Below are 22599 nucleotides of genomic sequence, written 5' to 3'. Positions count from 1 at the left end.
GCTAAAACCTGAATAAGGTATCCAGCATATGAGGTACATGGGACAAAGAACAGAAAGTACCAGACACGTGAGCAGAAAACCAAACGTCAAAGCCAAAGTTCCTCATTTCTTTTACTCAGGTAAGTAAAAGGTTTAAGATTTTCCAAACTATAGATTGATAATTTAAACTCTACCAAGTTGTCCTTCCCAAGAAGGGCTCCACTTCACATCTCAAGCACAGCTACAATGGACAGAAGGTTAAAAAAAAACAAAGAAAAAATTAAACTGCTCTATCTTGCTTCAGTGTTCACAAACAGTTGTCTCCTTATGTTTATTACATGCTTTTAAATATAAACATAATTTAATTTTATTACTAGACATACCTTGCTTAAAATAAAAAATAAATAAAAATCAAGATACTTGTTGTTCTTCTAGGTCTTCAGATCTCAAGGGTATAACATAGTAAAAGCTATGTTAATATTTCCAAAAAAAGAAGTTTCAAAATTTTCAACACTTTATGTATGTTACTAGACATAAAGGAATTAAACTTATTGCCATCTGTGCAGGCACATTAAAAATCTGAGTGCTTGCCAGGTCTGTGCAACACTGTTATCATTACTTATTTTCCTGGGCAAGATTTGTAAGTGAGATATTGGAGTGAAGGAAAAATTAAATGAGAATTGCTGGCTTCAAAGAATGCATTTTCATTAGATGGATTGCTCACGTTTGTACAGGTACAAAAGAAATCTTAAGGTTGGTATTTGTGATTTTTAATTAAACTAAACAAACGACTTTATAACATGAGGGTAACATTTAAAATTTAGCCATTGCAAAAATTGGTTTTAAAAATTCCCCTTCCTTCTCTCTTAAGATGAAACCACTGCAAACAGAAGATTCTTTATCTAAACAAAAAAAGTACAATTCATTTACAAGATACTGTTTGAAATTACTGTAGTTAAATTATCTTAGCCTGTACTACTGATCTAATTTAAATTACAGTCAATGATTTTAACCAGAATGACAAAACAAAATCCCTTAAACAAATCACTGTAACCAGAATGAGGTTTATTAACTTCCAGAAAAACATTTGGTTGTACAGAAGAGATTCCTCCATTATATAAAAGAATTACTGGTTATTAGTACACTTCTTTCAACTGTATACATTGTGAGTTTTCTCATGTTCTATGGGAGCTTTAATAAATTATCCCCAGAAACTAGCTGCATCCAAGCTTGACTTAATGTTGTGCATATTTTCCCGACGTTGTTTGGTATAGATATTTGCCTCTCCTTTTTGCAGCCGTCGTCTCAGAGCAGACTTTTGATTTTTGGTCAATTGACGCTTTATCTTCTGTTTCACCAGTTCCTACAAATAAACAAACAATTCAGTATCAACTTTTTGAAGATCATTTAGTACAAAAACATGGCACAACAATAGTGCATTTTCAGTACCAACGTGAACATGCGCGATCCTAAGAGGAAGACTTCTGAATATCAAGAAGTTAGTGACCTACACAACATTAACATGAGTAAGACCACGTTTGTGCTGTGTTCCGCTAAGCTGCAGGTACAGGGCTGTCTTCAGGCCTCTGTTGTGCTGCACAAATCTGTTGGCAGGAGGATAAACTAAGCCAGCTCCCGCACAGCGCTGGCAATTAGGCCTCTTGTGTAGCCCTGCCTTTATCTAAAAGTGCAGCAAGAAGTTCTCATGTGAACATCAGTTAACCTTTACTGTAGAAATGAAGAACAGAATTGTTTCCTTCTCAGAAAATCATAAAAAGCTCGACTGACTTTAAAGATATTCTCTGTTACTAACAAGATCTGCACGCTCTGCTGCATGTTTGTTGGAGTCCTGTTCAATGCTAAACCCTCAAGAGCTCCCAGCATCTAAAGGAGTGTGAGATTATCTATGTTATTCTCTTCTGATAGTCTTAGCTCTAATAAATAGCATTTTAAATCATACCTTATGGAATTTAAGTGTCTTTCTAACAGGGATCATAAAGGACCAGCACCTCTCAGTGCAAAACACACGCCTTCTACAAAAATGTAAAAGCTGATAATATTCTATGCTTAGATTAGACAAATGTCTTCCAAAAAACAAGGACCAATGGAACTCTTCATGATCTGTAGTAATTATTTGGTTTGTGCCTATTTTTTTTAGCAACCTGTTTTTTCTAAAGTTTGGATGACAAAGTTCTGAGTAGGATTCTAATGGAAAACAACAACTCTCTATCACAAGTATGCTAAAAAAGATGGGCAGTCAGGAATGATTTACAATTCCTTCTCCAGTTTTCCCCTGTTGTGAGGCACTCTCCAATTAAGATTCACAAGATCAGGACTGTCTCATGCCTCTACAGCAAAAGCAACTGTTATTTCCATAAACTCTGGTAGTTTTATGAGATTTCCTCTGTTATTTACACCTATATTTTCATTCTGAGTTCTGCTCTCCATTATGATGGCAACAGCTGGCCATACTAAAATTGAAACCATGACTTAGTAGATTGTGGCTGTGATTTTGTCACGTGGAAAATGACCCCAGCTCAAGCTGCTACACTGATACTGAGTGCATGCTTGCATATCTTGAAAAAAGAGAACTCAAATTATTTTCATCTATCTATTTCATCATGACGGAATCATATCTTGTTGGAAATCCTAAAGGATTGTCTTATTTTTATTTCAATTAATAAAGCATTAAAAAAAAAATCCTATCAAGGAATAAATCTGCCCTTAATAAAAGATCTGCCGATGGCCAAATAACTGGACAAGAGAAACAATATCAATCTAGTTATATTTCCTTTACATGTTCCCCAATTTCAGTTGCCTTGTTGTGCTTTGTTGATTGTACTATCAACTCTGCTTCACCGCAGCATATGAACTACTCAGTTTGTAGGGACTACATCAGGAACCAGAACTTTGGCAAGCTACGACTAATACAACTGAAGTAACAAAATACAAGGTAGTCAATGAATCCAATTACTCAATCCTGATTTCAGCAGGAATCCTGCAATAATCAGGGAACCAACCACCTGAACAGCAGTTTCCTAAGTTATGTCGCATGCAGGCTGACTGATGTTTTTCTTTTACCAATAAAGCACTCTGTTTTCTGTAGGCAGAACCCTGAAAGAAAGCTTCTCTACTTCTCCCACTCTGGTCCAGGACAGATGACTAGTTATACAAAGCTTGCCAGACGAAATTTTGCAAGATGGATACCAAAAGCCTTTGACATGCAATCATAATGTAAATTCACCGAATCCTACTGCTGAACTGCAGCACGTGGTGGAAAGACTCACTAGTCTTTCCATCATCATAACCTAAATGTGAGCAAATACTGAGAAATGCTTCAGAGTAAATAGATTTACATTTTATTATTTAAATTTTTTATTATTTGCATTGTTTCCTCTAATTAAATTACATCAGTGCATACAAAGATTTGTACAAGCACAGAAAGATACCTTACTTCACTTGGAATAGCTGATTTTCTGTAAATCATGATGCCTTCTCTTTTTAGCATAGTCTCCAAGTTATGATTGTATCTACTGCTGTTACTGCTGTTGTTTATGTATGCGTATATGAATTAGTTTCTGTGATTAATTTAAAAATCTGCTAGTGTTTTAATATGTTTTCTCCACCAAACAGAAAGCAAGCCGCATAAACAACAGATAAACGCTAGCAGCAATAACAGCCCAGTCAATCTTACTGCACTTCCATTATTTTGCATATTTAGTTTTATAATTGTTTTCTTATGTTACAAATAGCTCATTATACATATCGTTTCTTTAGCTCTAACACTCAAAAGTTAAAATAAGACTCAGTAATGGGCAGAAAAATTCTTTTACTCAGCATAAAAGCACGTAAGTGAAAGCATTATGCAAGGTAAATTGGTGCAGGATAAAATTTTTTATGTGGCTGAATCTCTTGGAATCTTTTCTGCTTAAGTGTTTTTATCTTTCTTTTAGAACAGAAAATTAGGTACATACACTCCATTTACTTATTTTTGATATGTGTTTTATGTGTCTGCCTACAGAATATACATACATCCTCTAAATACTCACAAAGGTTTCCATAGCTACATAATGACCACTGCTACCACCAAGTGGTGTACAGGAGTACAATTTCAAGTTATTTCCTTTATAGGACTTAGAAGCAGTAATCTTTTTTTTTTTTTTTTTTTTTTAATTCTGCACACTTAAATTAGCAAACTCAAAAAAAAAAAACAGGAAAGAAAAAGAAAGAAAGAAAAAAAAAGATTGCATGGACCAGAAGCTAGGGAATTCCTAGCAGGTAATCCTAGCTCTTGTTTACTTCATCCCATAGTTTTAACCCAATCCTTTGTCTCCTTAAGAAGATACAATGCCATCCCCTAGAATAAGAACTGTGGTGATGAAGATCAAAATTGTTTTTTTTTTTCCTCGCATGAAGTCCTGTAAAAAAATGTCTCAGACAAGACGCAAACATGCCATTCCTTAAAATTTATATACACATAACTTTATTGGTTATTGTTATCTTTAAAATACTTATCTTAAAAAAAAAAAAAAAAAAACAAAACCAAACCAACCAACCAAAAAAAACAAACATGAAAGAGTAAGGCAGCAAACTATTTCATGAATATTATAGCCACCAATAGGCACCTCGTATAAAACAAGGCTGCCTCACAGAATGTATCACTTAACAGGACGGTTGCAAAGCCTTTCTTGGAAAAGTAGTGAAGCAGTAAGTAGCAGACTGAAAAGACTGTAAATGAGGAAGACCAAGTCTAACTCAAAAAAAAACCAAAAAACAAAAAACCCAAGATTGCTCTTGCCAACACTAGAGGTTTCAGATATACTGAGATATACTCCAATCAGACAATAGAAATGCTTTGAAAATACACTGTGTTCCCCAAAACAGATTTTTCAGAGCTTCTGCTCCTAACTGCAAAAGAAAATGAGACTAAATATAGCCAGCCATATTTACAGTGGCAAGTACATAGTCTGTCCTAATTAATAAAATATGTCATGGATCAGCTGAAATAAATTTCTTCCTGTTTTGCATAAGTACACTTTATAACTAACAAAGAACATTGGACTTTCTTCTTTTTAAAATGAAACTGCACTTTTAAAAATGGGATAGACGCAGCCATACTGACTAGTGTATAGTGATGGATCGAAGAAAAAGACATTAAATTCTGCTGAAAATGTTCTGAAGTATATAATGCAGAAAGTCAACGAAATTCATATTGCCAAATAAATCACTACTGAAGTGAGTTCATACAAACGTTTTGGAAGAGTGGGAAGAAATCTCTACGATGAGAATGGCCAAATTAAATCTTGATGCAAGCATCCACTTTTAAAATAAAAAATATTAATTGTAGCTAAGAACAGAAATGAATAAACTGATTATACGTTAGTGCAATAACATACATTAGCCTGTTACTGGCTAAATGAGAGTTGTTAATGCTGATGTAAAGCTTTGGTGAAAGAGCAAAAAGTGACATATGAAGGAAAGTGCTGGAAATCATTCTGTGTAAACAATTACAAAAGTATAAGTCCTATTTTTCTGTGGCCGTGAGAATGCAAAACAGAGGGGATACATGGTAACAGTGTTTTTAGAGATAATTAATACTAGAGAACATTTTTACAAACAGGTACTAACAGGTATGTGCAATTTAACATGTTCTGAGAGTAAACTAGATAACAACAGTAATATTTACCGCTGGAATGGTTGAACAGCTCCCAGCACTTCTGACTGATGTGATACTTTTAGTCCTTGTTCTGTGCTCAGCAATATGAACGATATTCTCTTCATTTCTAAAATATGGAAATCAATGTTTTATTCCACTAGCAAGATAAAATTCCTTTTCCTTTATGAGCATCATATTTTAATCTTAACTTTTTGGGATATAATCTGAAACTCCCAATAGAAAATGCAAGTACTACAAAACGTACATTTTAACACTAGCTATTCAAAACAGGCATTTTTACGATGGGAAGAATTTTTTGCATAATAGCCACATGTACATCAAGCACATGAAAAGAAGCTTCACAACACTAGAAAAAAATATTTCAGATTCTGCACTGTTTCAAAAAGTCATTTCAATAAAAAGTAAAAGCAAACGAGGGGGGAGTGTGAACTTGGTATATGCATCCAGGTACATGGTGGGCTGGCAAACTCAGAATTTCAGGTAGAAGGGGCTATCCTGACGGTAAGCAGGAATTTAAGTATGTCAGGAAAGGAAGTAAAAGCTAGAAAAAACACACAATACAATAAGTTGGACTGATACATTCCAAGGTGCTTGTTCTTGCTAACCACAGCTGAGTTAACAGCAGAATAATTTGAGTCAGAGCATTCAAATTACAAACTTATTCATAAAAGTTACTTAGAAGGATTATTTTACTATCAAGAACTCTTTCACTACCAGTATTAACTGAAATGAAGAAAAAGGGAAAAAAAATCCACCACAGAAAGTAAGTTGTTTTGTGAATTAGATCCAAGATCTGTTCTCTCATTAGATAGTACTACCCAGCTGGACACCTGATCCGTCACACATTACGCATGAAGCATTACATTATGTAGTATCAATCAACAGATTACCTATCGTGAGGCCAACAGAAAAGATACTCACTGAGATGTTTTCAAAATAAATTGAATTTTAGTCTTCAATTTCAACAAGGTTAGCTGAAGAATAGTCCTTTTTGAGCTACCTGAAAGATTTACATTTATTTGGGGGAGGAGAAGAACCACACTGCTTGACAGTAAATATGAATCTTTACCTGTAATGGCTGATGTTTTCGTTTAAAGTTGACAAGTCAACCAGATCAGGACATTTGTCTTCATTCTCTTTATCATTAGAGCTCCCTCCTTGACCTGTCTGATTTTCAACTTCAGCAGCATTTTCAGTTATGCTTTTGCCCTCAAAAAAACCAACTGCAGGACTCTCTGCATCTTCATCAGTCTTCCAAAGCACAGCTTGCCCTTCAACTTTTTCTAAGGCTGAACTCAACTGCGACATATTCAGCCTTTGTGTATTTTCACTACTTTCAGTTGTATCAGCCTCTTCATCGCTATACATAAAGTTGTTAGAGATTCTGCTTTCAGAGAAGTTACCCACTTCATGCATGAAATCTGCATTGTTTTCTTTATCCTTGCTGAAGAAGTTGAGATTATTTTCAGCATCTTCTACAAATTCTGATACTTCTGTTGTATTATCATCCTCATCAGAACCTGGTGGGTAAAGCAGTTCACCATCTTCCTGCATTTCTTTTGTATAGCCGCTGGCAGCAATCTCTCTATCAAGCGAACACTCTCTCCTGTGAAAGAAGTATGTTTTCTTTTAATATGCTAAATCAAACTACCAATATGCTACTTTTTGGGTTACAAATATTAATCAAACTAGACTATAATTACCCATACTATTAACAAAGAGGATATACACTGTTGAAACACACAGAACACCACATGATAGTGCTAAGCTTCAGGTAAAGTATTAACAAGACCCAAGAGAAGCAAACTTCTACAGAAGATTATTCCATCTTCATAACCAGCATTCACTTATTTGCTTATTTATTTATAGGAAATTATTCTATTTTAGCAGGAATACAATTTGACTTTAAGTTCAAATTATGTTTAAGCTAACAGAAGAATAAGGGGTACACTGACACACAGAGACTGATTCAAGTGTGGCAAACCTTTGGAAAACGGCTCAGAATAAAATAAAACCCTTTTAATTCCAACTATTTCAGTCTTAAAATAAGTAAAACAATTACTTTACTTTTCAAAATGGACAAAAGACATTAGGATGAAAACTTTGAACATAGTAATGTTTGAAGAGGCAGTCACCACATTTACTAGCATTTAAAAAATAAATTTAAAATTGAAACCCAAATTAATCCTCAATATATTAGAACTGTGAAATAGGCTTTAAGAAGTGGGAGAAAATGATTCCGCATCACTGTTAACATTTCCTATATATTTATATTTCCTATATATTTTATATTTGGATCAAGTTTTTGGATTAATCTCTCTTCCTTAGCTGCAAAGGGAAAGATAAAGCAGGCGGCAGCAGGTTTTGAACCAACTTTAGCTTTTGGAAACTACTTACAGTAACTTTGAAGAAAACACAAGGAACGACAAAAACATAATTTAAAATTGTATAGTTGGGCCTATTTCTTTTATTTCTCCCACAAGCATTTCTCACAGGCACTCATTTTTTCTCACAAAACCAACACAAATACCATAAATAGGAGAACTCAAATTCATCTGGCAGTTTCTACCTGACATCTTTGAATGCTGGGAAGAGCTCACTCTCGTAGTTGAAGCGTTTCTTAAAGAACTCCTTTACACAGTTAACATCTCTGTCAAAATACCTGTAAAAAAACCCAGAATTGTACAAACACAAAATCAAGGTAATGAAGTCTACTGCAATGACAAATTTTTAACCTACATTTCTTGTCTTTTACTGATTTTACTTTAAAATTATTTCTATTAGTGATCCCAAGACAAAAGGCTAGGGAGACAAACTGCTGCAGTAAGTATTTTTAAGCATTTCTTAACTGAACATCATTATTCTCTCTGAGAAGCAATTAATTACATATTTATCCTAAGTAGACATTTCTACTCACTCATAAATCAAACTATGTTTGGAATGTTGTATGTACTGGATGACAACAATGGTAGAAAAAGGACCAGAAACAGGCTTATGGAAAAAAGTCATGGTTGACTATTTGCTGTCATCAGCACTTGTCAGATTTATTTTAAAAACATCTTTAAATTTGAACCTACCATTCAGCATTTACATGTGATGTTGATATCATCTGAGGGAAATCAATCATAGTGACATGGTCATCGTTATCCAAGATGAGATTAAATTCATTGAAATCACCATGAATCAAACCATGATTAGCAAGTTTTACAATCAAATCCATTAATTCACTGTAGACGGAGGCAGGATCTTCGATTTGGTGTACCTGGCACCTGAAAAGTTAAATCAAATGTAATATTCTGAACATTGAAAGACTTAATTTAAAAGTACAGACAAAGTAGACGGAATACATCTGACAGAATGCCAGGGTAATTCAAGGTAAAAGGGCTCTCAGGTCTCTAGTCCAATACCCTCCTCAAAGCTGAGTCAACTCTGAGATCACACCAGTTTGCTCGGAGCTTTGTCTAGTTGTGGTTTGAAAAATTCCAGGGACAGAGACACTGTGCAACCCCCCCAAGCACCCTGTGCCATTGCCTCACTCTCCTGAATTGGGGAAAATGTCTCCTTATATACAGGCTAAATCTCATTTCATCTTATGCTCCTTATCTGCTATCAGGCACCACTGTCATAATGCATTATTTAAATAATGGATCCGTAAATGTTTATGTCTCTCCTGTTTTAGGTAAACTTAACGTCTCAGTAGGAACTAGGTCTTCCTGTATTCAAATTCATGACATTTTCTTTTACAAAAACATATTTTCTAGACTAAGTTAGGAAAACAAAAAACAAAAGAAAAAAGCTTAAAGTGTTCATGAACCTAAGAAAGCAAAGTACGTTACGTGGCAAAATACAAATAATCTGATCTTAAGAAACAAACCAAGTACACTGGCACTTATCTTATTGTACCATAAGTTGTCAAGAAGTGGTCAGCATTTACAGTTTTCACGCGAAATATTTTGGTCTGAATGCAGCACTACAGTATCACGAGAATGGATCATTTGTAAAATACAAAGAACGACCAACTGAAGTCTAGCAGCTCTGTAACAGGCTCCTGTCGACCACCTTCACATTCATATAAAAATTAATTGGTGATACTTCTCATAGCCACAGCTCTGTATCATAAAATGTCCCACCTGTTTATTGAACTTGGAAGTCATGTTAACTAGTATCTTCTGAGATTGGAATCTCAGGTCCCAGGGACTAAGGGGAAGGGCTGGAGCAAGGAAGATGTACCATTGGTGGAAGAGTGTCAGTTTAGGGAATACTTGATGTACCCCTGAACGCTGAGGAAGCTGGCAAGTGTAATTGCAAGGCCACCCTTGATAATCGCTCATCGATCATGCCAACTGGAAGGAGTACCTGAAGACTAGAGAAAGGCAAATGTCACTCCCATCTTCAACAAGGGCAAGAAGGACCCAGGGAACTATAGGCTGATCAGCCTCACCTTGAGCCCTGGGAAGGTGATGGAGCTGCTAACCCTGGAAACCACTGTCAAATACATTAAAGACAAGACAATCATCCAGAGTAGTCAACTTCACTAAGGGGAAGTCGTGCTTGACCAAATTGATAAGTGCGATGAAGTGACTGGCCTGCTAGATGGGGGGACAGCAGTGGATATTATCTACTTGGACTTCAGGAAGTCTTTGAGACCGTCTCCTGTAAGACCCTCACAGAGAAGCTGTTGATATACAGTCTGGATGTGCAGACAGTGAGGTGGATTGAAAACTCCCAGAATGGCTGTGCAGAAAGCTTCATGGGATGCCAGTGACTAGCAGTGTACCCCAGAAGTCAGAATTGGTTCCAGTCCTGTTTAACATCTTCATTAATGAGCTGCATGATGGGGCAGAATTTGCAGACGACACCGAAAAGTGTCACTGATATGCCACAGGGTCGTGCTGCCATAGAGAGCCCTCAACAGGCTGGAAAAATGGGCCAGCATGAACCTCATGAAATTCAATGGAAATTCAATCCCTACACATGGGGAGGAACAACCTTATGCACCAGCACACACTGGGTGTTACCCAGCTGGAAAGCAGCTTGGCAGAAAAGGAGGGGTCTGGTTGTCATCAAGTTGAGCATGAGCCAGCAATGTGCCCTTGCTGAAAAGATGGCTAATGGTATCCTTGGCTGCATTAGACAAAGCATTGCCAGTGGTCAAGGGAGGTAACCCTTCGCCTTCAACACTGGTGAGGCCACACCTGGAGTACTGTGTCTAGTTCTGCCCTCCCCAGTACAAGAGAGACATAGACATACTGGAGAGTCCAACAAAGGGCCACAAGGACGATTAAGGAATTGGAGCATCTCTCCTATGTGAAAAGGCTGAGAGATGGAACTGTTCAGCTTGAAGAACAGAAGGGTCATGGGGATCTCATCAATGTATATATGTATTTGAAGGGAGGGTGCAAAGACAACAAAGCCAGGCTTTTTTCAGTGATGCCCGGTGACAGGACAAGAGCCAACGGGCACCAACTGAAACACAGAATGGTCTGTCTGAACAGAGAAAGCATTTTTTCCACCGTGAGGGTAACTGAGCACTAGCACAGATTGCCCAAAGAAGTTGTGGAGTCTCCCTCCTTAGAGATATTCAAAAGTCATCTGGACATGGTCCTGAAATACCAGCTCAGGGTGGCCCTGCTCAAGCAGGGAGGCTGGACCAGATGACCACCAGAGGTCCCTTCCAATCACGATCTGCGACTCTGTGAGATGTGAAATATAGTAGGCAGACTAGCAGAACTAAGTCCAATTTGGCAGGAACTTTGGATAACCCTGCACTTGTCAAAGACAGCATAGCAATTGTTTACCATGTCACCAAGTCCGCACTAGTTTTTCAACTCAGGCAATGGACAATTGCCTGAGTTGACAACAGACAATAGAAAAACTGGAACCGGGCTCTAGGAGGCTCTGCCTGAGCAGTGTGTTTGGACCAGATGACTGCTAGAGATGCCTTCCAACCTCAACTATTAGGAGATTCTTTGATTTGAAGTAATTCCATCCACTACTTATCTCCTTCAGGTTACACTTACTAAACAGGAACAGCATGGTAAACATGCACTGCAGATGTGCACATGGAACTTGAAGTGCTCCATGTACATGATGCATGTGGAATTATTTAAAAAATGAAGGTGGGGAGACAGAATATAATGAACTCCCTTCCATGTTACTCTTCAACTGTTATACTTTGGGATTAATTCCCTTTTAATTAAACCATGCACTTAAGAACTTGACTACTATACAAGAGCACAGACTGGTTTGTTCTAGAACTTTAAGTCTCTGGGTAAGCACCTAGGTTATTCCACATTTTATCAAGTATATAAGCCTTTTGCATTCTGCTCTGTAAACAAAACAAACCACCCCTTCACGTACAAACCTCAGTGATACTTAATGTTTCTAGATATTGAACAACTGAAGCAAAGTAACCTTCCTTGAAGAAACAAAACCAGATTATACATGGTACTCTATGTAAACAGAGAAGTTCTAAACCAGTGAGTTATAATCTTACCTGAGTTACCAGGCCAAGGATCATGAACTGGAGCTCAGAACACGAAGGATATTATATTCAATATTGTATATATCAAATAACATAGAGAATATGCAATTTCTGTGCAGAAACCAGTACTGACTAGTAACTAACAGTTACTAACTGTAGCAGTACTAACATACTGCTCTTTTGATGTATTCCTTACATAAAAAAATCAGTCTATTTCACCATTTTCTTTGGAGTAAGGAAACAAAAATTTCTCTGCATAAAGAGATAAGAGAAGCAAGACCATAACTAAGTAGGATGCTCGTGAGCGTGGGCCAGCATGGTGAAGCATGGTGAAGTTAGAATTCACTGACATGACAAGGGAAAACCCTAACCCTGTTACCTTACTGAACCTAACATGTTAGGCTTTCTATATCAGAGAATTCAAGCTTCAGTACTTACAAAGGATAGCCATCAATAAGTTCCATAACAACTGCATGCCTGTTGTAGTCTACAGGTTTTGGAACGGGAAATTTTCTGTCATGCAAAGCCTGGAAAGAGACAACATACTGAAAAATTAAAATTAAATCTTTACGAAAACATTACATATATTGACAAACTCCTGTCTAAAACAAGCAATAAATATTACTGTGGAAGCAGCATACATTACTAAAGTGCTAACTGGAAACATCAAATCACATGCTTAAGAAGGGAGACAACATAACAGCCCTTTGAACTTTCACTACAAAGACAAATAAACTCGTAAGTTTAGACACGAAGTGCCTTGCTATACTGTATGTATCATGCAAGTGGCAGAAAAACACAACAGAATAGAAAAATGACAGACTCACATCTGGTCTGTTAACCCAAGCAATCAAGACCAGATAACTGGGCATAGGGTGACAGGCATTAGCAAAAAAGTTCCACACTAAGTTGCTGCCAATACAGTTCTGCCTGATTGGTTAATCTATATTTAGTTGCTGTAAGACAAAAGTTCATTCTTAAATATTAATAACCATCATTACAGCACATTAAAGATTAACCAAACCCAGATCACAACATTTTGAAGCTCTCTGGTTTGCCTTTTCTAACGCAAGTTTAGTCATTCACTTGATCCACTCAACTTCTTTATTGGCTCGTTCTCTTTTTACTCATTCTCTTGTTCCTAGTGCATTTTTCCAAGATAGAGTTCTATGTTAAAGCAACATAAATACACCTTTTGTTACATAAATATTACATTATTATCAATTTTTAGCACACAATTAATCCTCCCCCAATTCTCTTTTCAGGGAAACTGACCCTCATGATTATATTCCTACAAGTCCTGACCACATAATGCTTTACTAGTTGGATCAAGTGGACCGATATAGAGTTTTTCAATGATGGTAATAGTTCTTTCTCTCTCTGTGGAGGCCATTGGTAGAACCTATCACATTTTTTTAAGAAAACAGTACTTAATGTATATAGTACTATTGAATAGCACAAAAGCAGAAAGGAAAACCAGCTTTTACAAATAATTAGTTTTCATTATCAACTTTCAGTTACTAGATAACACCTGCATTTTTTTAAAGCAGGTCAAAAAATACAGAACTCTGAGAGTAGCGATATATGGTTGGAAATTACATCTTTTCCCACAGTACAGAACAAAGTCTGTCTTTTGAGATCAGAACACCAGTCTGGACCACAAGATTTCCCTCAACAGCACAACTGAAAACATAGCAAAATATAAATAAATGAATTTTAAAAAAAAAGAGAATAATTCTGACAAGTAACTGTAAATTTTCTTACTTTTTAAGGTGTTTTTGCAAGCTTATACAATAACTTTTAAATTAAAAACACCAGAACTCGTGATATATGCATTATCTATCCATAAATAACAACATTAATTTGAAATTCTCTCATGACACCTGCTTCTGTTCCATGTGACTTCCATTACAAAGCTTCATTTTGTCACTGGAAAGTATACAAAACACAACATTGAAATGCTCCGAATTGTATACTTCAAGTCCGAGGATGGGGGGTGGGGAGTGTGTGGAGCATAAATCCTACCAGTACCACAAACGCAATGATCAAAAGACAGTACTGAAAAGTACCTATTAGACCATTGCTGGCATTACATGAATGGTCACCTACCTTCATATAGGCAAACTCCTTCATTGCTGCTAGCCGGGATAAATACAGCCATGACATTTTGTGTCTGTGCTTGTGGTAGTCACGTTTATTTTTCAGACTGCGAAAGGAAGTTCTTCCAAGCCTATGTAATTTCAATGCAAACTGTTGCTCCTCTTCATTTGCAACAATATAAATATCTAGAAGACACATAATGACATCGATCTAAGGAATAAATTATATCTAAAAAGCTCGTATCTGATGAAAAAGTGCAGTGATAAGTTTGTAATTTCACCTCTCACAATTACTACTTCTGGCATAGCAAGTTCTACTACAGTTAGTAAAGACAGCTAAATTTACATATTGTGTATTAGAGATCTGAACAAGAAGAAATTACTGTCAAAAAGATCATGGTACTCCACTAGAAGAAATATTGATGTAATCTGAAACACCTTTCAGAGTAGGAGATCTTAAGGTTCCTATATTCAGGTTAACATCCCCAAGCTATTGGCATAGCAAAGAACAAATGTAAGCCATCCTTGAGAGGAATCCAGGGCAGATGCTGATGTTCTTAATCACACTCTGGAAAAGCTGCCTTATTCTATTGAGTAGACAGACAACCCAAGGAACCAGCTTCTTAATTTAAACAGTGTTAACAAATAGCCTATGTTTCATTTCTACTGTTTGTCCCCAACAATCCCCTTCTCATTCTTCAATTACACAAGTTACGTGCTGTGTCAAATTACAACATACATGAATATAAGAGGAACCAAGGTAGTACTCCAATAGTTTTGAGACTATTTTACTTTATTATCTTATTTTTAAGTGGAATGAAAAAGATGAAATTATCTTTTTGCTAAAACGGTTCAAATCTCTTCACAAAGCATGAGACAAACAGCATCTGCCTACATTACAGCTGTGTTTGCTTAAAAAAAATACTTAATTTTTTTTTTTCAATTACCTGATTCTTTGCCAACACCCATCTGGTTTCCAACAGAATTTATGACTTGTCGGGAAGACAGAGTTTTCAAAGCAAGGTAATCATATCCTGCATTAGTTAACCGGTAACCCTGGACAGCTAGGCAAGAATAAAATATAAAACATTTCATTCCTCATTATGCACCACATTACATTTAAAATAAGTCCCAATTCAGTCTTGCTTCAGCTTACAGTACACAACACCCAAGTAATATTTCACCCATTAGCTAATATCAGCCCAATTTGACAGAATGGTAAAGATGTTTAAATTCCTGCAAGTTTTATAAAACTGACAAGTGGGCAAAAGACAGACACGTTGTTAGCCCCTCTCTAATAGAGGCAATCGCAGTACTTTAAACAGCATGGGAAAGTCGAAGAAGCATTTTGGAAGACACACATACAGGAGACACAGCACGGATCTGGGATCGTTGTGGTGATCTAGAGTGACCCTTAATGCTCTGAAGAACGAGGACAAAAAGGTAGTGATTTCCTGTAGACTCCTACAGTATGTTTGCAAAGCCAGATGCAACTAAAAGGATGAAGGAAATGGGGGAAGGCCTCTACAACTACTACTTATTACATCGCAGGGAAGAAGAACTACTTTAGTAGCTGTTTCTAAAGGGGTAAAACATACATGGCTTTTGCAGTCTGCTCCAGTTTGTGTACTATAACACTGTAACTCATTCGGGTTGATTCCTAGAATAACAGAATGGTTCGAGTTGGAAGGGACCATAAAGACCATCTACTTCCACCCCTCCTGCCATGGGCAGGGACACTTCCCACTAGACCAGATTGCTCAAAGCCCTATCCAGCCTGGTCTTGAACACTTCCAGGGATGGGGCCTCCACAACTTCACTGGGCAACCTGTTCCAGTGTCTCACCAACCTCACAGTAAAGAATTTCTTCCTAATATCTAATCTAAATCTACCCTCTTTTAGTTTAAAACCATTAGCCCTCACCCTCTCACTATAGTCCTTGATAAAGACTCCCTCCCTATCTTTCCTGCAAGACCCCTTTAAGTACTGGAAAGCTGCTAAAAAGTTTCCCTGGACCCTTCTCCAGGCTGTACAACCTCAACTCTATCAGCCTGTCTTCATAGGAGAGGTGCTCCGGCCCTCTGATTGTCTTTGTAGCCCTCCTCTGGACTCACTTCAACAGGCCCATGTCCTTATGTTGGGGGCTCCAGAGCTGGACCATTGCTGTATGCATTGCCTTAACTCAGGAGACTTTTATTTTACTTTGGTGACCGAGCAAAAAAGAAAGCTAGCTGTTCATCAGCTTTCTGCCTCTCACCTTTATAGGCACAAGCAGCTCAGCAGACAGCTAGAACATTTGGTACTGTACAAATCCATATTCCCAAGTCAAGTCCAAGAGAAATTAAGCCTACAAAATGCTCTGGATGCTCACATGTGCGAAGCTCTGGTATTTCTGCAAGTACCACTGTGAGGCACTGGCGACAGAATGAAAGAGGGAGCCCAACACAAAATTCAAACTCACTTTTAGTTCGTTCATAAGCTAGAAGTTTGTGCTTCACCAACTCTCTCAAAATTTTATTACAGCCACCATGTTTAAGGCTAGCAATGGAAGCAATTAAGCTAGCAGGAACTATTTCATGGTTCTTCATGCCCATTTCCACCTAAAAGAGTAAATAAAAATAGACTTGTTAGCCCCTGTGTTCAACAATGAAATAATACCACATCTGACTTGAAACTAAAATCACTTTTCATGGATGAATTATTACTTTTTTTATGACTTAGCTGAAACTTCTAATATGCATCCCTGCCCCTTGATATCCTTTGTGTAAGTCAGCCTTGAAACTTCTACAGTACTGGCCAGAAGATGAATGGCTGACTAGACTTCAGTCGCAGGAGTGGATGAAGGAGCTGGTTTACATTCCTGAAATGAGACTCTTTTCTCATAGTTAGACAGCCAAGGCTTAATTTGCCTTTCCACTAGTACTTCTGCTGCCGGTACAGACAGCGCAACCGCGCTTACCATGCAATTAAGTTTCAGCATGCCACGCACTGGTAAATCTTTGCTCGCTCCTCGTCAGACAGGCTGCCAGCAGCAATCAGCACGTGTGAAGACACTGGCGACGGTACCTTACTGGGCGGCCACCACCTGGGCAGCCCCAGCGACCAGCCCTGCCGTTAACGATCCCTCCGAGGAAGCCGGCTGAAGGAATGAGCGGCACGGCCTGGGCCCTCCCCAGCGGGAAACACCACTATCGGACCCTAAGGGAGGCAGCGAGAACCGAAGCAGGTCCCATTCCCCTGCCCCACGCCCCACAGCTAATCCAGTCTCCCATCCGCGCACGGAACCTGCCCGACCCCGCTTAGCTAACCGGCCATGCGGAACTCCGTGCACGGGGCTGAACTAGGCAGGCCTCCCCCCCCGCTAGGCCTCCCCGCCGGCTCACCGCTGTCAGGACCCTGAAGTGCTCCCTGGAGAGGTACCGAAGCATCACCACGTTCAGCTTCCCCATGACCGCTGCGACCGGTACCCGCCAGCGACGCGAAGAGCCCTCTCAGTCCGGCGAGGAGCACAACCGATCCCCTCCGCCCGGGCGGAAACAGGCCAGGACCACGGGACCACTCCGACGCATGCGCAGAGCTCCCGACACGGCTGCAGCAAGCACCTCCCGGGCGGAGGGGCTGCACGTTTGGGTCCTGGTAGCTGCGTATACACTCGTGGCGTCAGTCGGATCTTTGCGGGCTTCCTTCCCTAGTGAGTCACTATCGACTGAAAATCAAAGTAGAATAAGCCTCTATACAGAGATTTGATCCACTTCTCTCCCCACTGCGAATTTGAGAAGTTGGGTGGTGTGTGCATCTGCCAAGACCTACTGCCCTAGCAGAAACCACTCTTGACAGACTCGGGACGCCCGGCACCACCCCCCGCCCCCCGAGCCTGTGTACCCGCCCGGCGTCCGGGAGACTCGATAGCAGCTGCGCATGCGCACAAAGCGGGCTGGGGAGGAGTGTGAGGCACCTGTGGAGGCGGGAGACCCGTGGGACGCTGGCGCCATGTCATCCCGCTCCCTCAGCGCCCCGAGCCCAGCGGTGGGAGGGGGGGAGGTTATCTGTTTCCAGACCGCGGTGGTGTGTTGCGCCCATGGGCGGTGACGTGCAGCCCCTTCTGGGAATTACTATTTTGTTTTCTGTCGTACGTGACAGCAGGGCTGAAAGAGGTAGAAATACCGATGGGAGAGAAAAAAGAACAACCCTTCCCTTCTCTCTGGGTATGGTTCTTCCCCCAACACCTTTGAGGAAGAGGCGGTAGTCTGAGGTCACGTTTACCAACTCGGGAAGGAGATGCCTTTGCTGCTTTGTAACTACTGCATTATGTGTGAGACTGCAGTGGTGAAAGATTAATTAATTTTATCCTGTAGCCGTGATGAGAAATTAGACATGTTTTCCTCAATTGGTTTGTAATACAACTACTTGTGATGAAAATATTTCTGGTGAACTTTTTGCCTGATGCATTTTTCAGATTCTTTCTCAAGGTCTTTGAGAAAAAGGTGAAAAACATATCTTTCTGTTGACTTAAACCAGTAAGTTCTTGATACTTTTTTTTTTAATCTTCAGAATTTAAACACTGCTATAGAATACGTTTGTGTGTCCCCCCCTTCTTTTTTTTCATTTTTTTTAAGCCCTTCTGACATGGCAAGTTACAAAGATGTTACTTATTAATCAAGTATCTCTGATGAAAATTTTCACAGTGTCAGCAAGATCTATGTATTTTTATCTGTTTTTCTTGTAATAAGTTGCCAGCAGTACGGGCAGAAACCACATATAAAGATCCAAAGTAATTTATGCGTGCAGTTCACTAGCCTGTGTACAATACAGTGCTCTCCAAGTACTGAGGAGAATAGACTAGGTAGAGGAATGGCATATGCTGTGTTGAAATTCTTTACAGTCAGCCTCTTACCGTGGGTAGCTGCTTTCTACAAAACTGCTGATCACTATTCTCTTTATTGAAACCAGACCCCTGTGACTCTAACTTTCTACTACAGTGTCATTTCTCTAACCTTCGCAAGCCCTAGTTCCATATCCGCGTCTCTACTTCACCCGTGTTATCTGTACCTTTGAATGTATTATATTTTACCACAGAATAAGTAGTCATGCTGGTTAGCTACATGTACTTCTCAAGGACACAGTTCACTGCTGCTCAATATATGATTAGCATTAAAGCAATTACTTTATAGCATCTGGTGGAGAGAAGTGCTAAATATTTACAGTTGATCAGCTTTTGTTCTGTACCTTCATTGGAATAGAACTGTCCAGGGTAGTTGTACTTTATTCATTCCACATCACTTCTCAAAGACTTTTTGCTCCTTGTTATGTCTGTTGTTTGTTACTGCCTGTCATTGTGCCACCTTGCTTGCTGGGGTTGGCCAGCATGCAGCAGGGCAGAGGTGTCAGCTACAAGGTGTTTAGTGCCTGCTAGCACGCAGGTAGTCAGGAATGCGTGATAGCATCGTGTGCTATCTCGACTGGGGACTCCAGACCACAAACTGCTGCTCCTAGGGGTGGTTGGGCTGTGGAAAGGAGGAGACAAAACTGAACAACTTCTGGGCCTCTGCAAGGTGGCGTGGCAGAGATTCTTTTGGGGTCTCTTGTGTAGGTTGTCCTGGTGTAAGGAGTCTGTGAAGAAATAAACAGGAGTAACCTGTGTGGGGGACACCTAACAATTCTCAATGTTTTAAGTTAGCATTTAGTAAAACACAGTGTAATTAGGATAAATTTGACTGTGTTTGTTTCCTCAATATTAGTAGTACACTTCCAGGAAAACATTGAAAAGAGGAGCATAAGAGGCTGGTGAAGGGTCTTGAGCAGAAGTCCTATGATGAGCGGCTGAGGGAACAGGGGTTGTTTAGCCTGGCGAAAAGGAGGCTGAGGAGAGATCTTATCACTCTCTACAACTGCCTGAAAGAAGGTTGTAGAGAGGTGAGTGTTGGTCTCTTCTCCCAAGTAACAACTGTTAGGAAAAGAGGAAATGGCTTCAAGTTGTTCCAGGGGAGGTTTATATTGGGAAAAATTTCTTCAGTGAAAGGGTTATCAAGCATTGGAACAGGCTGTGTTCGGAAGTGGTTGAGTCACCATCCCTGGAAGTATTTAAAAGACATGCAGATGTCGTGCTTAGGGACATAGTTTAGTGGTGGACTTGGCAGTGCTAGGTTTACAGTTGGACTCAATGATCCTCAGGGTCTTCTCCAGCCTATGATTTGTTGGCCAGTTCATGTATGTTTGTAATGCACTTGACCTCAATGTGTAGGTTTCGGGGGTTTTTTTGGAGGGGAGGGGCTGTGAGTTTTTGTTTTGAGTGGTTTTTAAATTAATATTATTTTTCCTTCATCCGTGTTCTCACATGACGTGATGAAGAATAGCATATCCTGATTTGCTGTCTGGCATCTCTTCTGCAAGGTTTGCTAGTAAGCCTTGGAAGAGGAGGAGGTTCTATAAAATCTTTCTGCGATAAACACCAGGAACAGGTGACTGTAAGGTTAGTTTCCAAACGAGCTATCTCAAGGCAAAGAAAAGAGGACGTGAACCCACTGTACAATTAGTTAATTAAAAGACTGGCTGTTTGAATATCCTCTTTTATTAATATTTCTATCCAGAACTTCATATTCATGGCCCTGAACGAGGCTTTAAAAATTTTGCTCCAGTCTGTCTCTTGTATGAGCTACTGCTGGTGTGATTCAGATTCTAACTGCAGCAGATCTTGTTTCTTATTAATATAGAATCACTTCTTTACAGCAGAAATACATTCTGGATTTACAAGGGAGCCCCTTGAAAGTTGAACTTGCAAAGAGAGATGTTAAATTTTCAATACAAACAGTTAAAAAAATGCACCTTTCTTAAAAATTGCTTGTGAGCTTATGGTCATAACCCTGTAAAAAGAATATTCTCTAGAAGTCTGAATGTAACAAAATTAATGGGGACCGTAAAAATATGATTATTTTTGACTGTTCTAAGGTCATGTTGCCTTTATCATGAATATGCATAGAAAAATTGCATTTTTGATATTTTCAAACTTTGACTCATAGGTGTGTGTATATATCTATGAATGAGCAGTGTGGGAACAGAAAAAAACCCTGGTATTTGTAAAAACTTTTCTAATGAATAACAGAGCCTATGCCAGGTGTACAAATGCTGCACATTCCTTTTTGAAGGTAGTTTTATAAATCCCCAAAAGCTCTAGTTGAATGTAAGGTTTGAACAGTACAGTTCATATAGTAGACTCTTTCATAGCAGTTTTGGAAAACTACTGTTCTCAAGACAGATATGAATGCTTATGGGTTTATTGCTGCAGGTGTCCCTTTTCAAATGAAAATTAGTAATACCTCTTTAGGGGATAGACTGTGGTAGTGTTACAGTTTCTAGTTTAGGTAACTGCTAACATGTCTGAATTACTAAAATGAGAAAAAGTGATTACTGTATGTATAAGGAGTCCTTAGTGGTTGCTGTATTTTACCTACTTGTTTATACCTGGAATTTCAGATCAGCATTTGGCACTTGTTAAGGAAGTGTTTGGTCACTTCATGAACCTTAGTTGGTGGTCAAACGGCTCACTTCACATCGAGTTGTAGCTCATCCAATACGTGTGAGGTCTAGCTGTGATCCATTCCCTCGTTATGGCTGAAAATAGCCTCCTGAAAGACTGTTAAAGCAGGGTAGTAAATGTTTTCAGAGTAGATGGTATGGGAACTTTTCAATTCTAATTAAATGTCTTAGAATATTTAACACTTAAATTTTTCCCAGAATAACTATTTAGTCAGCTATTCAGACTCTTCAGTGTTAAAAACTGTAGGGCTCACAAAGCACACTATTATTTTAATGCTTATGGCAAATAGTGTGTGAAGCTTAGTGCTTATGAAGTATATTTGTGAGGGTTTCTTTCCACATGAGTCCAAGCTTCCCTGCTCTGCCCTGTTATTGTGATATTGATCTGAGTAGCCGGGCTAAGCTTAAAGTCTGAAAGCTTGGCTCATTTTCTGTTTTACCTCAAACCAGGACATTTCTGGTGTTTGCTGAGAGACTTCTAACAAAAGTCTTATATATAATAGTATGTTTAGAAGCATTAAAACACAGTCTCACTCTTGCGGGTAACATCCCCTTTGTGGAGCTTACTGCAGATTTAGTGTTGCTAACTTAGGGTGTGTAGTAGTCAGAGCTACATACAAGTTGTTGCCATCCAGTAAAATTGGATGCATGTCATTGACTGTTTTCTAAGTGGTTTCTACGGGTTTTGTAAGCAAAATGCTAGAATCATCTGATGGTTTGTATACTTCTTTGGGAGCTTAACTTTCTAAAAAGGAAGGTGCGTTTTCTTGATTTGAACTGCTGTCCTGTAGTAGACACAGGTGCAGAGGGAGTTAGTTTGTCAGACT

At 38.9% G+C, this 22599-nt stretch overlaps 1 protein-coding gene across 2 annotated transcripts; it reads right to left on the bottom strand.

The window, feature by feature from the left end:
* Positions 1–1029: 1029 nt before the first annotated feature.
* RIOK2 (RIO kinase 2) lies at positions 1030–17777 on the bottom strand. 2 transcript variants are annotated; one of them, XM_082497914.1, is made up of 10 exons: positions 17623–17777; positions 16701–16839; positions 15187–15303; positions 14250–14425; positions 12579–12667; positions 8734–8925; positions 8226–8318; positions 6726–7262; positions 5666–5762; positions 1030–1342 (listed from the first exon to the last, which is right to left on the bottom strand). In XM_082497914.1, the coding sequence occupies exons 1-10, from the start codon at positions 17686–17688 to the stop codon at positions 1181–1183; spliced, it is 1668 nt and encodes a 555-aa protein (XP_082354040.1). In that variant the 5' UTR covers positions 17689–17777; the 3' UTR covers positions 1030–1180. The 2 variants fall into 2 exon arrangements, with proteins under 2 accessions (XP_082354040.1, XP_082354041.1); XM_082497915.1 differs by lacking the exon at positions 17623–17777 and adding an exon at positions 17199–17351.
* Positions 17778–22599: the final 4822 nt, after the last annotated feature.

This window comes from Vanellus vanellus, assembly GCF_965231255.1.
Source record: "Vanellus vanellus genome assembly, chromosome: Z".
Taxonomy (NCBI): Eukaryota; Metazoa; Chordata; class Aves; order Charadriiformes; family Charadriidae; genus Vanellus; species Vanellus vanellus.
This window is presented reverse-complemented; position numbering and strand designations above follow the sequence as displayed.

What these genes read in the sequence shown, in the direction of transcription:
- RIOK2 (XM_082497914.1), bottom strand. Translation starts at nt 17,688, where the DNA reads ATGGGGAAGCTGAACGTGGTGATGCTTCGGTACCTCTCCAGGGAGCAC. An exon ending in TCACATGTAAATGCTGAATG is followed by an intron (nt 8,319 to 8,733) that starts GTAGGTTCAAAT and finishes GTTTTTTTACAG; the next exon opens with GTATTTTGACAGAGATGTTA. An exon ending in GCTGTTCAACCATTCCAGCG is followed by an intron (nt 1,343 to 5,665) that starts GTAAATATTACT and finishes GTTTATTTGTAG; the next exon opens with GAACTGGTGAAACAGAAGAT.